Source organism: Osmia bicornis, chromosome 8, assembly GCF_907164935.1.
Source record: "Osmia bicornis bicornis chromosome 8, iOsmBic2.1, whole genome shotgun sequence".
Taxonomy (NCBI): Eukaryota; Metazoa; Arthropoda; class Insecta; order Hymenoptera; family Megachilidae; genus Osmia; species Osmia bicornis.
Genome location: NC_060223.1, coordinates 6,009,470 through 6,022,657, shown reverse-complemented (window position 1 = coordinate 6,022,657; position 13,188 = coordinate 6,009,470). Strand labels below are relative to the sequence as shown.

The 13,188-nt window shown below is 34.9% G+C and overlaps 1 protein-coding gene across 4 annotated transcripts in view; it reads left to right on the top strand.

The window, feature by feature from the left end:
• The first annotated feature begins 2,377 nt into the window (after positions 1-2,377).
• LOC114875166 (ras-specific guanine nucleotide-releasing factor 2-like) overlaps positions 2,378-13,188 on the top strand; it is a 46,339-nt gene continuing 35,528 nt past the window's right edge. For 3 of the 4 annotated variants that reach the window (XM_046286701.1, XM_046286702.1, XM_046286699.1), the window contains exons 1-6: positions 2,378-2,445; positions 3,665-3,890; positions 5,208-5,386; positions 6,075-6,562; positions 9,859-10,081; positions 12,866-12,996. In XM_046286701.1, coding sequence (XP_046142657.1) covers positions 10,054-10,081; positions 12,866-12,996 — 159 coding nt within the window. In that variant the 5' untranslated portion in view covers positions 2,378-2,445; positions 3,665-3,890; positions 5,208-5,386; positions 6,075-6,562; positions 9,859-10,053. The remainder of the gene's footprint in view (positions 2,446-3,664; positions 3,891-5,207; positions 5,387-6,074; positions 6,563-9,858; positions 10,082-12,865; positions 12,997-13,188) is intronic. The other variant, XM_046286700.1, reaches the window with a different exon arrangement.

The following is a 13,188-nucleotide window of genomic DNA, read 5'->3' as shown; positions in this document are numbered from 1 at the left end:
GCGAATGAGAATTTCGGTCCTACCTTTCGTCTTCCCTCGATGTCCCTTTCTCTTGATTCCTCTCTGTGCTTGCTTCTCCCTCTTCCGTCGTGTCATTCAAACTATCCATCCCTTTCTGCCTCTCTGTTCGACTCCTTTGACGAAGTTCCAGTCTCTCCCGAGGTCTCTCGCTTTCACGAACTTTGTTACTCTTAATTTCTCTACCGTAAAGTCTTTCTTTGTTCTACGTCACTCCCGCGAGATCTCTCTTTGTCCCTTGATTCTTCTTCCCGTCTTTATTTGACGTTTCTAAACCACTGCTTCCTTCGTTCTATTTTCCCTCGGTTCACTTTTTACTACCATTTGAAATTTCCCCTTTACATGGTATACATATATATGCCTTCTTTTTCGAGTTACTTACCATCAAGAGTTTCCTGCAAGGTGTTCTTCCTTTGCGAAATTTCTTTTTGCTAAGGTATCTTCTCCTTGACGTTTCTTTCTCTCTGTTCACTTCTCAAGTGTCTTTTCCACGTGGCATCTACATACACGTATGTTTAAACCCCTTTCTTTGTTACGAAGTATTCTCCCCTTACCTTGGAAAACTTCATCCTTTTTCCTGGAATCTTACGCTCTTGATGTTTCTTAGTTTTTAACTTCTTACATCAGATTTTGTATTTCTCTTTTCTGAAGCTTCGTACTCGTCAGCTGTTTCGTTCCTCCCATTTTCTACCTTCGAGGTCTTCACCAGGGTTGTATTATATAAATTATTTCGAAAGTTTTTCATTCGAAATGTTGAATACTTACACGTGCCGCGGGTCTGGGTCACGATCGACCTGGCCAGCGTCGTTCGATGGTTAAACAAGACTTATCCATCGAACGCTTTATTGATTTAGGACGAACGGAAGCCGGGTAACCCATTCATTAGCATTTGCCGCTTCTGTGCAAGAAGCGGAGACAAGCCCGTCTGTCGGGGGACCGAGTGGCACGCTTTAACCGTCCAGACGCGGTGACACCCGGCCGTAAAAGGGTGAACGGATTCCTGGAAGCAGGCCAAGAAGCGAGGAAGCTCGCGTGAAAAACGTGACCCATGCCGCGGTCCAGGACCGATACGGTTTTCCACGTGATCCCGAGGAAACTGCCTCTAAGTCACCGTCACGTAGCCACGATCCGCTCCGAGGAAAATTATCCCGCGTCTGTCGGCTTTTATAGCCGGCCTGGGGCGGCTGCTACGAGCGCAGCTGTTTCACGAATACGATGCAATTTCCGCAGTTACAGTCGCCAGGCGTCAACCTCCGCGGCGCTCAATAATTGACGCGTGTCAACGTTGAAATGGGAAACGACCGTTTCCAACCCCCTTTCGCCATCGACGAAAGTGTCTCGAGGATGTATGTAATGAGAAAAGAAAGCAAAAAACTCCCGTGTCATTTTAACGTTAAAGAGATACATTCGAAACTTTCGCGATTATTTGAATTTCAGTGATAGAAAGCCGAAAAGTTCTGAGGACTAATTCAAATCCGCTGGGAGATCGCAGCTATCAGAGCACCGCGATAACGAGTTACTTCTTCGAGCGAGCAATCTTTCGCAATTTCGTAGACAATCGCCGGGGAATTCGATGCACTTGCCGCAATTGCCGCCGATAATCCGCCGACAAGGAACGGGCGACGACGGTCCTACTTGGGCGCTTCGACGAGCTTCACCCGGCCGCCGTGATATCCCGTAAAAGGATAGGCTGCACGCTGGAAGGCAGCCAGGACTCATTCGAAAGGACGTGCCTGGAAGGCTACCAACTTGCTAATGTGTCGCGAGCCGTGCGAGTGCCGTGCGAAACACACGTTACTCCAGTCGATAGAGACTTCCAACTGGCCAGTTTTTTATTCAGGTAATCGCTTTCAGAGTTCATACATATTAATTAATTATAATGGTATAATACAATGTACAGCTGCTGCGGAATGGTATTATGATGGATTATATATATAGAAAAAATTTATTTTTATGGGATCATTATGGGGTAATTAGAATTTTTGTACAAGGTGATCAAAAACTAGGTATAATTATAAGGGTGTTCGATTAAGGGTGGGTATTTTTGGAGGGGATGATAGCTGGGATGACGCTGAACAACTTTTTCCTTTACCAAAATGCTCTATAAGGCTTAGTTTTTGAATTATTAATGAAAATCTGCGCAAACTCGGAGCGCGCCTAGTGCGCAGGCGCGGGCGCAGGAGTGTAGGCTATGAGCCGTGTGCGATGCGCAGCTGAGTAGTTTGTTCGCGGCCGCGGTCGAGTGCGCTTCGTAGCTGACACCTCGCGGCCGAGCCTGCGCGCTCTGATTGGTCGTTATTTTTTTTATTAATAATTTATAAACTAGACTTTGGCGAGTATTTTTATGAAGGAATAAGTTGTTCAGTATCATCTCAGCTATCATCCCCTCCAAGGATGTCCACCCCTACCAGAACACCCTGTTTAATGGTTTTTAATTATTCTTAATTTTTATTGTTACCGCAATTTTTGAACTAATTATTAATTAATTTTTTCTATTATATATAATTATTGTTAGTATTTATGGTACCATCTGTCATAGAATGTCTGAATCATATTTGAAACTTATGCATTGTTGTTAACTTGTTCTTTATAACTGTTTGATGGTACTGTATGATAAAACAGAAGTACAGCTTTTCGTATGCCCTCTATCTAGCAGAGATATTTGCATTGTATGATAGGTCTGTTTTTTAACTGTTTGATTGGAATACGATAATGCAGTAACCTGTGTTATCGTCAGTAAAGAATTGATCGACTAAAAGTAACTTACTAGTTGCAGATATATAGTAATCTTCAATCGTTAATTTACCAATTGTAAATAAAAAAGATATTATTTTATTATATCGAGATCAGGTAGAGACGATTAAATAAAAGGTGCATCGGTTCGTGTAATTAATTTGTAAATCCAAATATGTCGTACCTTAAAAATTCGATTTCATCTTGAATAATAATTAATAAACTAATTTCTGTCTTTAATTTGCTGGTACATAAGCTTCAGTTGATAAATGTGTTATCGTAATAACCGTCATTCAATCTAAACAATTTCGTGTATAGAAAAATCATTTCTCTGACCTATATTTTATATCCCAAAATTATAGTATATTTTTTACAAAATTGATGGATAGGGAGTTAACAAAATCTTTTTATTATTTGCCTTTGAAATTAATTTTAAAATATTTAGTTATTCAAAATTTAATTAATTGCAAGTATGATACAAATATTTATTAAATAAAATAATTCACAATTAATCTACTTAACGTCTATTTCAAAGGTTTGCAATATATTTCACAAAATTAACTTAGTACCATAGCAGTAAAATTGCATCGAAATTACCGCGATTACGATAGTTGAATCGTAAAATCCTCATCTCTGGCGGTGGTGCAATTAGCGCAACGCTATTAACATTTGTTGTTTGGAAACCAGAAAATTACTGCTCGTCTTTTGTCTGCAATTAAATTATCAAATTATATATGAGATATTGTCAGATAAAACGAGTTTCGCAAAAGCTGTACTTCCAATTAAATTACTGTCGGATTCATTTACTTGAGCTTATTCCCTATTATTAGATACTGATAATAATAAATTACTAATGAAGAAAAAGTGATCAGCTATTCCTTGAATTAATTATTCTAATATCTAACAATTTCAGAATTTCAAAATTTCTATTTTGAATACAAATTCTGATCACGCCATTGTTTGGAAGTCAATTGGAATTCAGCAGAAGAAGTGTAATCATAACAAGAAGCATAAGAACACCGGAGGATGTTGATATAGTAGGATATGAAAGCCCGATAGCTGGAACCAGATCAGCGACCTGTTTCGCACAAGGGATTAGGAAGACGAAGAGCAGCAGGAATATAAACAACGGCGATATGGTAACGTACGCATACTAAATTCAGTCTTTGAAGTAAAGTTATGAAGCAAAGTTAAACTGCAAACTGATATTCTATAAGAGTTAATTTATGTCACCAAATCATGATAGACTTTTCATCTTCCAAAATTGCTTACTTAATGCGAAAACATAATTAGTTTTAAATCATGGCTATTTAAAATAATTATTATTCTAATTAACAGTAGAATTACCAGCGTTAAATGCACACTGATTTTTAAATTGAAAATTGAGATTTTCTTTATTTCACCAAAAGCCAATAGAAATTATAATGTAAAATTAGGAACCTGAATTCTGTCATTTTGACCCATTTGGTAATTCTACTGTTATTAATGCGAAAATTTAATTCAATAAACAGAGGTAACATTTCTCTTCGCATTTCCCACGTTATCACAGTCTCTCTAAACAGAATGTTCTTCGCTGTGATAACAAGAGCGCTGAGTACACTTGTAACTTCGTGAAACAATGATTGAGAATCACTACAGCGCTGTTCAGTAAGAAAAAGAGCTGAAATAAAGTAAAGAAAATACTCTTTTAGAAAGTTTAAACCGACAGACGTCTAAAACGTTTGATCGATTGAGGACGAATCCGTATTTCATTTTAACATCTCAATGGAATTGCTAAGAACTTCTTACCGTCCTCCTTTGATATAAACAATTTACCAAACGACGGATTGATTTAAATAATTCATAACAGGAATTTCTGTTCTCAAAACAATATTTTCCATACATAAATATGAATATCAAACACTCTCAAAACATGTGAAAGATTTTTTGAAATCTTGTCTTTGAGAACAAATTTCTGTATGAAGTTTAAATCTACCTATTCTTCAAGTATAATACGTTCCATCAAAAAGACTCATAACAATTTATGGTGACGTTGAAGAATCTGAATAGCTCTGCTTTCACGTTGCAAGCGGCAGCTTCCACTCGCTTTGGTACTTTCTCGTAAGAAAAGAATCCTACTTATCTTCAATTCGTTCGGTTAAATCAAAATACGATGCAAAACATTTCGAATAGAAAAGTTCTTTTCAACGATACATGGAAAACCAGCGTTTTAAAAATAGAGGAGCTAGTTCAGGGGCGGATTGTCCATGGGAGAGGGTTGAAAAATTCTCAGTAGACCAAAAGGATTTAGAGTTTAATTAATTAATTAAAATTTGGGCCCCTTGTCTCCCAATTCACTCCTGGAGGACTAGCTCACAATTTTATGTTTTTATTGCAAAATTTTCATTTCTAACATTTTCCTATATCAAGTCCTTAATTAGCGGTGAAGTTAGTTCCCGCTTTCGTTACGCTTGCAGACATTTAAGTGGATGAAGATCACGAAAGTATGAAGATCCTCCCCCTTGGCAAGTCAAGAAATCCTTCTCATTCCATCCAAGCGGTCACGTTCGAGATTCCTTCGACATATCTTCGGTAAACCTCCTGGTGCGGCGATCCGGCACAACCTGGATCGTAAGCGACGCGAAGGGGAAGTTTGGTACGTCGTGGAACACGGGATACGAGATGCGGATATTTAGAAGGGTCAGATTGCCTGGAGGGTAGTTATGCAGAGTTGGATGCCAGCTTTTCGCAGTTCCAAGCTAATTTCTCTCCCTGCTCGCCATTTATACATACTAGGTGTTTCGATTCAATTCTAACAATTTTATGCAGAGAAAGAAAAGCATTTCCTCTAGAAACATAGAAAAGATTGTCATAGTTATTAGAATATTTATATCGAAGACGAGGATAAGTGGTCAATTGCTACTTTGATAATTATTCATTTACAGGGTAGTCTATGGATTGATAGCTTTAGATTTAGATTAAAATAATTACCACCTTCCAGTGAGAATAATAGGCGTGAAAAAATAAAATTTATACCTATTTTAACTATTTTAATAATCATTTATTTACAGAGTAGTCTAGGAGTGATAGCTTTACATTTAGATTAAAATAATTATCACCCACCAGTGTGGACAATAGACGTGAAAACCCAAAAATGAAAAGCAATTAATCAACCTATTTTGCATAATTAGTATAATGATTAGGTTTCGAATAAAACACCCTCCATCTAAATAATATAGAAAAAAGGGGAGATGCAGGAAGTTATGAATCAGGCTAGTAGCAACCGGTGCATCGATTCATCGATTCGACGGTAGTCGTATTGAACTTGATCTCATTTCTTGCAGCCCAATTAGCCCACATATAGATCCGCCCATGCCGTGGGGTGGCTTTCAACGGGAGTATGCGCAGTGACAGGTGAGCGCAGCTTCTGGGGTTGGAGAAAAGGCAGAGCAGAGGAGGCAGCCCCGTTAACCCGTGGCGACGCGTCGGGTTAGGCACGTCGCGACCCCCGACGCCGAAACATCATCGGCCATGAGACGGTCGGGTGCCGGTAACGGGCCACCAGTCTCGACGATTTCGTTCCTACGAATACCGTCCTCTTCGTCATCGCTTAGGCCGCGATTTTTCTAATCGAGATTCTCGATTAAAGATCGTACCTTCTTTCGCGGTTGCGAAGCAGCCACGGACATCCCTGCATTCGCGGACATCCGCACTAGAGGGAATATATATTTAAAGAGGCAAGGAGAGGAGAGGGGACACTGAATCTGGAGCACGAACAGGTGGTGCGGCATCAGTCGAGCACTGGGGAGAGATATATCGGGAGAAGTAACAGGTATTGTGATAAAGAAATACATATATTTTTGTTTTATATTTTAATATTTATTTATGGTTATAAGAAATTTACCACTGTTAACTTATCTTCTATCGTAAGTCTCGTTTATAAATTTAAGTAATTAGTAAAATTATGATTTAAGTATTAGGATAAATATTTAATTAGGTATCATTCATTTTTGGTGGTGTTATCTAGATACCCCTTTTCGATATTGGAATATTTCAAAATTGTTTTAAATCTCCATTCTTTGAATATTTTTACATTCGTCTAATGTTTATTTTAAATAGGCCCTGTGGGGTATTTGGGTACCTCAGCTGTAAAGGAACCGTTATTACCACTTTGCAATTAAAAGAATGGTAAAATATTGAAATATCCCCTTTTGCTTGTCATACTTTAAACCCCTTATCATTTGAAATTCTGATAAGCGTATCCATGAAAATGCATACAGTAGAAATTATGCATTTTCTAAATAAAAACGTAAATAACAGTTCATTTTTAAAGGAAATTTTCAAAAATTTATTACTTCGCCTTAATGATCCAGTATTCATTATCGAAGGGTTAATTAAAAGGGTAGGAATAATTTTACAAAATATCGCATTTCTTGCACGAATTAAATTGCTGTACCGCGTTTACCAGAGATGAGAGTTCAATTTTGTTGTTCGCTGCGGAATTGAAAATTTTAAATTATGCAAGTACACGAACTATCGATTTGTTTTTACTACTCGTGAAACTGTTCGGTTCTTTTCTGGTTCGACGAAAATTCGTAGAGAAGCTTTTTCCTTCCTGATTTACGGCCTAGCTCTGGGGAAAAGTCTTTAACGCGACCTTTCCCTTCCAATAATTACTGAACGGGTAATTTCAGGCAATTTTAGACCAATTCGTGACACCTTCTCATTGATTTCCCGATCAAAACTTTTTCTTCTACTTTGTCATTTATTCCGCACCAAGTTACGGAATTAATTAATTAGTGATTTATTCGTCACATAATTCCAATTGCTTTATATTATAATTAAAAGGATTCGTACAAGGCATTAATTAATGGAATTTTAAAAATACAATATGTTAAAAGCTTCATTAAATTTTTAGTAGTTTTTGTGTTCCTTTTAAAACGAAAACGATTAATAATTTTTATCATTTTAAAATATTTGATACTTTCATTTTTGCATTTTGTACGAACTTTTTGTTATAAATCAGGATTGATACTCTTTTAGAATAGAACATTGATTGGCTATTGTCCACCGGTTGCCGCGATGAAGCAGAGGATATTTCCGGTGATCAGATTCTCATTGTACCAGCGTCCTCGAACTTTCGGTCGTTCTTTTTCATCTATTTCCTCTATCACTTTTTTTGGGATTTAACGTTAATCGAAACTTGACACTAGCTATATTAAGCCACCGTTTAGCGTGTTTTATGAGCAAGTTAAATGATAGATGACGTGTAAATATTAGATTTTCCAATATAGAAGGTAATACTTTCAATCGTCTGGAAAAAGAAAATAATGTATAATTATATTCGAAGTTTAATGATTAGATTCTATAATACATTTTTACGATTTTTATTCAATCTAAATATCAATGAGAATCAATTAATTAAAGCAAAATATAGTAAGTGGATTATGTGCATCAATTGGGTACATGTTTAATAATCAGTTAATTTTATTAATGCAAGTACATTCGAATAATTTTAATTACATTATATTGATAATGAATTTGAAATAGTCACTGAATGCAATTATAGGTTTGTTAAATAATTCCTCTCTAAAATATAAACGGTGTGTCTTTGTAGTGAAGTATTTAATTACGTTCGTTTTCAATAATTACATCCGTTATCGAATTATTAACAACAGGATACTTTCCTTCATTTATAAGTATGTAAATCCTTTTATTGTTCATATAAATAGCGATTGAACAACAATTAAAATATCCTGTAAATTGATTAATTGTCTGTCTCGATAAAGATCTGGCTGTTTCGTATTAAGATTATTGATGAGGTGCTTATGTAGTTATTTTTATTGAAGCTTAAGCTTGAAATTGATGTACCATAAGAGGTATTTTATGGTACTTTTATGTTATCAAATCCTGATAGAATGTATGCGTTTCGAAATTAACCATTTGAAAACGAATGTTAAAGTATAAGCTGGGGTCTGATTAGGTATTTCTGAAATATTAAAGTTAGAATATTAGAAAATTAGAAAGTTAGAAAGCTAGAAAATTAGAAGATAAAAAATTAGGAAAATTAGGAGAATAAGGAAAATAGAAACTTGGCAAATTAGAAAATTAGAAAATTAAAAAGTTATAAATTTAGGAAATTAGGAAGGTAGAAAAGACTTAGAAAATTAGGAAATTAGGAAACTTGAAAATTTGAATATTCTAAACTTTTGAGATTCTGAAATCTAAAAATTCTTTAATAATATAAAAGTAAATTTCTATTAAATAATAAGTGCCCTGAGTCCTGAGAAAAAGGAATATCAATCTTATCAAATTTTGTTAGATTTTTTGCATCGGGAAATACCTCATCGAAGTTAGACGTTTCACCTTCCTATTTCTCAATTTACTGAATTTCGTTGGCGAAACTAAAAATCAGTTTCAGTAACAGCTTTTAGGTCACGGAATAACGACGCTTAAATAAAATTTCGCGAATCACGATCGCGAGATAGAAATGCGGACATTTTCTGGGAGATCCATGAATATTCCGAGAAATAAAAATACGTTAATCCTGCGAGCTCGTACGCAATATTTCGATACGAAATGGAAAGATTTTATTTATTTCCAACACCAAATAAAATTGGAACGTAACGGAGAGGCATAGGCGAGAAAGCGAGATAGCAATTCAGAATATTTAATCGAGTCAGTCGAACAACAGATGCGAGATTCAAAACAAATATTCCCTTATTTGAATGATTTATATCATTACACGGGTGAATTGTTACTCGAATTAAAAGAACTCTGATCGTTTCATGAAATTTTATTTAACGTTTTTAAATCGCGATTTACTGACTCTTTTTTTTTAAGAATTAAATTTTCATAGAAAATTTTAAACCTGATTTTTAATAAAAGTATAATACATCTTTACTGGTATTTATTAGACGAATCTTTGTCTACAATTTAAAATTTAATGATTAAAAAAAAGAAACAAAATGGCGACGCTGTAGCTTTAATAGAGAAACACTGTCCTGGTTTATTTATTGCAACCTTTTATACAAAGATGATATAATAACATAATAAGGGGTTGAAAAAACAGCTTATATATAAATTATTGTATAATAAAAATAAGGAGATTTTTGTTTGTCCTTTTAGATCGGTAGAAGCGTTACGTTGAAGAAACTCGAGAAATTGGAGTTCCTAAGGTACTTACGCCACAATAAACATCCGCGCACGCTATCTCGCTGCTATTTTCTCTACCACGACACCCTATACAAGGTATTCTGGACAATCAATATTTATTGTGGAGATCGTCGAAAGGAAGCGTTCCTTTCTCAACAACCTGTGATCATGCTCAGCCCAAAGATGCAAAGGACCGGTGAGTTATAAATGAAATATCATCCTTGCCGAGCTAAGGGTTCGTTTAAATACATTTTTCAAAACTTCCTTCGCATCTCGTTCTAATGAAAGGTTTCGAGGGATCTTCGGTTGCGAGGAAATTTCGAAATGGAATATTATATCCTTCGCGAAAGAACGCGAAAAATTGAGTATTAAAGATTGCAGGAAACTTTACACTGAAAAATTCTTGAAATCTCAGTTGGAAATATGATAACGCTCGTTTTATTCGGTCCGAATATCAGGTGATGTAATTTTAAATTTGTAGTTGTTAGGACGTTCTTACCTTGGATTTATAGTTCTTTTGTTACAAGCATTGTTCTCTTTCATCGTGTTCCATGGAATGCAGAAGTTCAAATGAATTAAGCAGAAAATTCTGGTTATTGTAAATTTTTTAGAAATGTTTAAATATATTCGAAAGTTGACCTCTTTCTGCAAAACAAAAAACATTTTATTTCTTCTTGTTTTAATTTTTCTAATGGAAGTGTAGTTTTATTTTACAAACTCCATTATGAAACTGGAAGCAAATCTAGGTGTAGAAACAAACGAAAAAAAAAACAAAAAAAAAAAACTTGAAAACACGTAGAATCTTGTCAATGACGTATGATACTGTTTTATCTGCGCCCTGGGGCTTGTGTTACCCCAGTTGAAAACATGGAAACTTTTGAAGATAGAATCTTCGAGGTGTGGGGGGAAATTCCTGCGGAGGATATCATCAAAGTGACAAATGGAGTTTCAAAAAGCGCGATTATGTCTGTAAGATGGATTGTAGTTCGAACGTGTATTAGATTATTGTGCATCAAATCGCAGATTTTCAAACGTAGATAATCTAATATAATTTCATGACATAAAAGTGTCTCGAAATGACACTTGCGGCATGTAGAATTAAAGTTTAAAGTTTAATGAAAACCGCTATATAAATGATTCATCAATATTGTTAATATAAAATAATTGGTTCTTCGTTGAAACAAACAATAGATCAATACGACAGTATTTGTTAATAATGACGACCAGCCATTTTGTATAACGAATATTGATGATGCGTTTATGTAGCCATTTTCTAAAAGCTTTAAGCTTTAAATTGATGTGTCATAAGTGGTATTTCGTGATACTTTTATGTCATCTAATTAGTTTATAACAAGAATGAGTAAACACGTGTTGAAGTTACAATTAACCATTGATGATCGTTCTTAATTGATTAGGCAAAGAAAATTATATTTCGTTCTTCGAGAAAATTACACGAAGAAGACTTTTGACGCGAGTTATTTTGTAATACCGGAAGTTGATTTACAACATAGCTTGCGCATACAAGTGGAAAGATTCTTAACTTTGTAAACATCGCATTCGTGAACTGGTATGTTTGTCGAAGGATTCGAATAAAGAGATCACTGCGAAATCTTCCTCGTTTACCAAGTTTATTCAATTTCTGATAAAATGAAGCCCGATTAAATCAGATTACCATAAAATTATGATCGCTTGAAACAACGGTCAAACGATGAATATTAATCAAATTGAGTAGCAATTCAGCACCTGTATAAGTCAAATGAATGAGTACAAACAGAAGGTTTAATTACTTAAATAATTTTCTGATTTAATGAAATTAATTTTTTGGATACTTTTTAATTTGCAAACGTGATTAGTATAATGAGGAATTTAATAGATATAACTTATTCTGTTTGAATTTATTTTAAAATAATTGTTTCTAATTAAAATAATAACGAGTATTAAATAAAGAGAATAGTATAAATAACAAAACAGAGAAATAAAGAATAATTCGATTATAAACAAAATTCTATTCGAATAATGTAAAATTCTGCTTTATAAAAATATAATTTTTATTACAATGAGCGCATGAAATTTTTAATGTGCTTTAGACATTTCACTTTATCTATCGTTTTGTGAAATTATAACAATCTGTTACGAAAGTTTGCAGCATTAGAATTGCAGATAAATGTAAATATTAGAACGGAAACAACGTGTAGAATTCGCGGTTCGGTAATCCGCGAAACTTTATCGAAACGTTTGGTAATCCAATATTCAACTTTAATATATGCAAACTTGTCGCAATTTTGTATGTCGCGTGTTAATCTAATGCAAGAATATTCAGAACGCACGCGATTTACAAGCCTATTTCAAATTCTATCGAGAGACTAAAATCTACGTGCACGTTTCCATTACGAATAATACACCGTATCGAATAAGAGCTATAGGCACTTTTCAGTGATTTATATTTTCAGAAAAGAATTTCATATTCTTTCGCTATGATTATAATATGGATTATTCAAGTAGTATTTATCCGGTTTTTAAGACGACATGGTCAAATTTTATCAGATCATTTTGTAGAAAAATGTTGTTTTCACACGTCAGCTTAATAAATTAACAAAAATTATCATATAACGATTAGTTATTAGAAAATATACCGGTTATTCTGTTTCGAAGAATTATTTGCTAGAAAACGTTTTCTCGTGTTCTAAGAATCGGATATTAAATAATCTGAAAAAAGAGGAACAAAAGAACAGCACTAAAAGAAATAATTAAGTTTACTGCCAAGTCCGTTAGTTGGTCCAGAACGAAACTTTTCTTCTTTTCCTTTTTATTATTTTTCTTTTACCGTCAAATAAAAGTATAAATGGGTGGTTGGAGTTAGTAACGAAAAGAATATAGAAAAAGTGTAAAGACGTGGACACGGTCATACTTTTTTTTTATTTCTTTTCTTCCTTCAATCAAATTACCAAATTTCGAAAGAAATCTTTGTAACATCTTACAGTGAGGGTGAACGATTCGCAACTGGTCATGCTTTCGGAGAAAGCTCATTACGATCACTCGTTGACTGGATATTTGCACAAGCGGACCGCCGACTCAGGAAAGTGGCAATTACGATGGTTCGTTTTATATCAGGTGAGTCGATACTTTTTACCTCTTCTACCCAACCTTTTTTTAACTTCATTTGAGAGGAGAATGCGGGTATTTTCGCGATTTTCCCGAGACAGGTCAGAGAAATTAACCGCATTGAATCCCTTGCGAACGAGCCGTTTCCAAAGGACCTTTAGCTAGCGGTTTTACAGGACAAAAGAATTTCCCAGCCTCGCG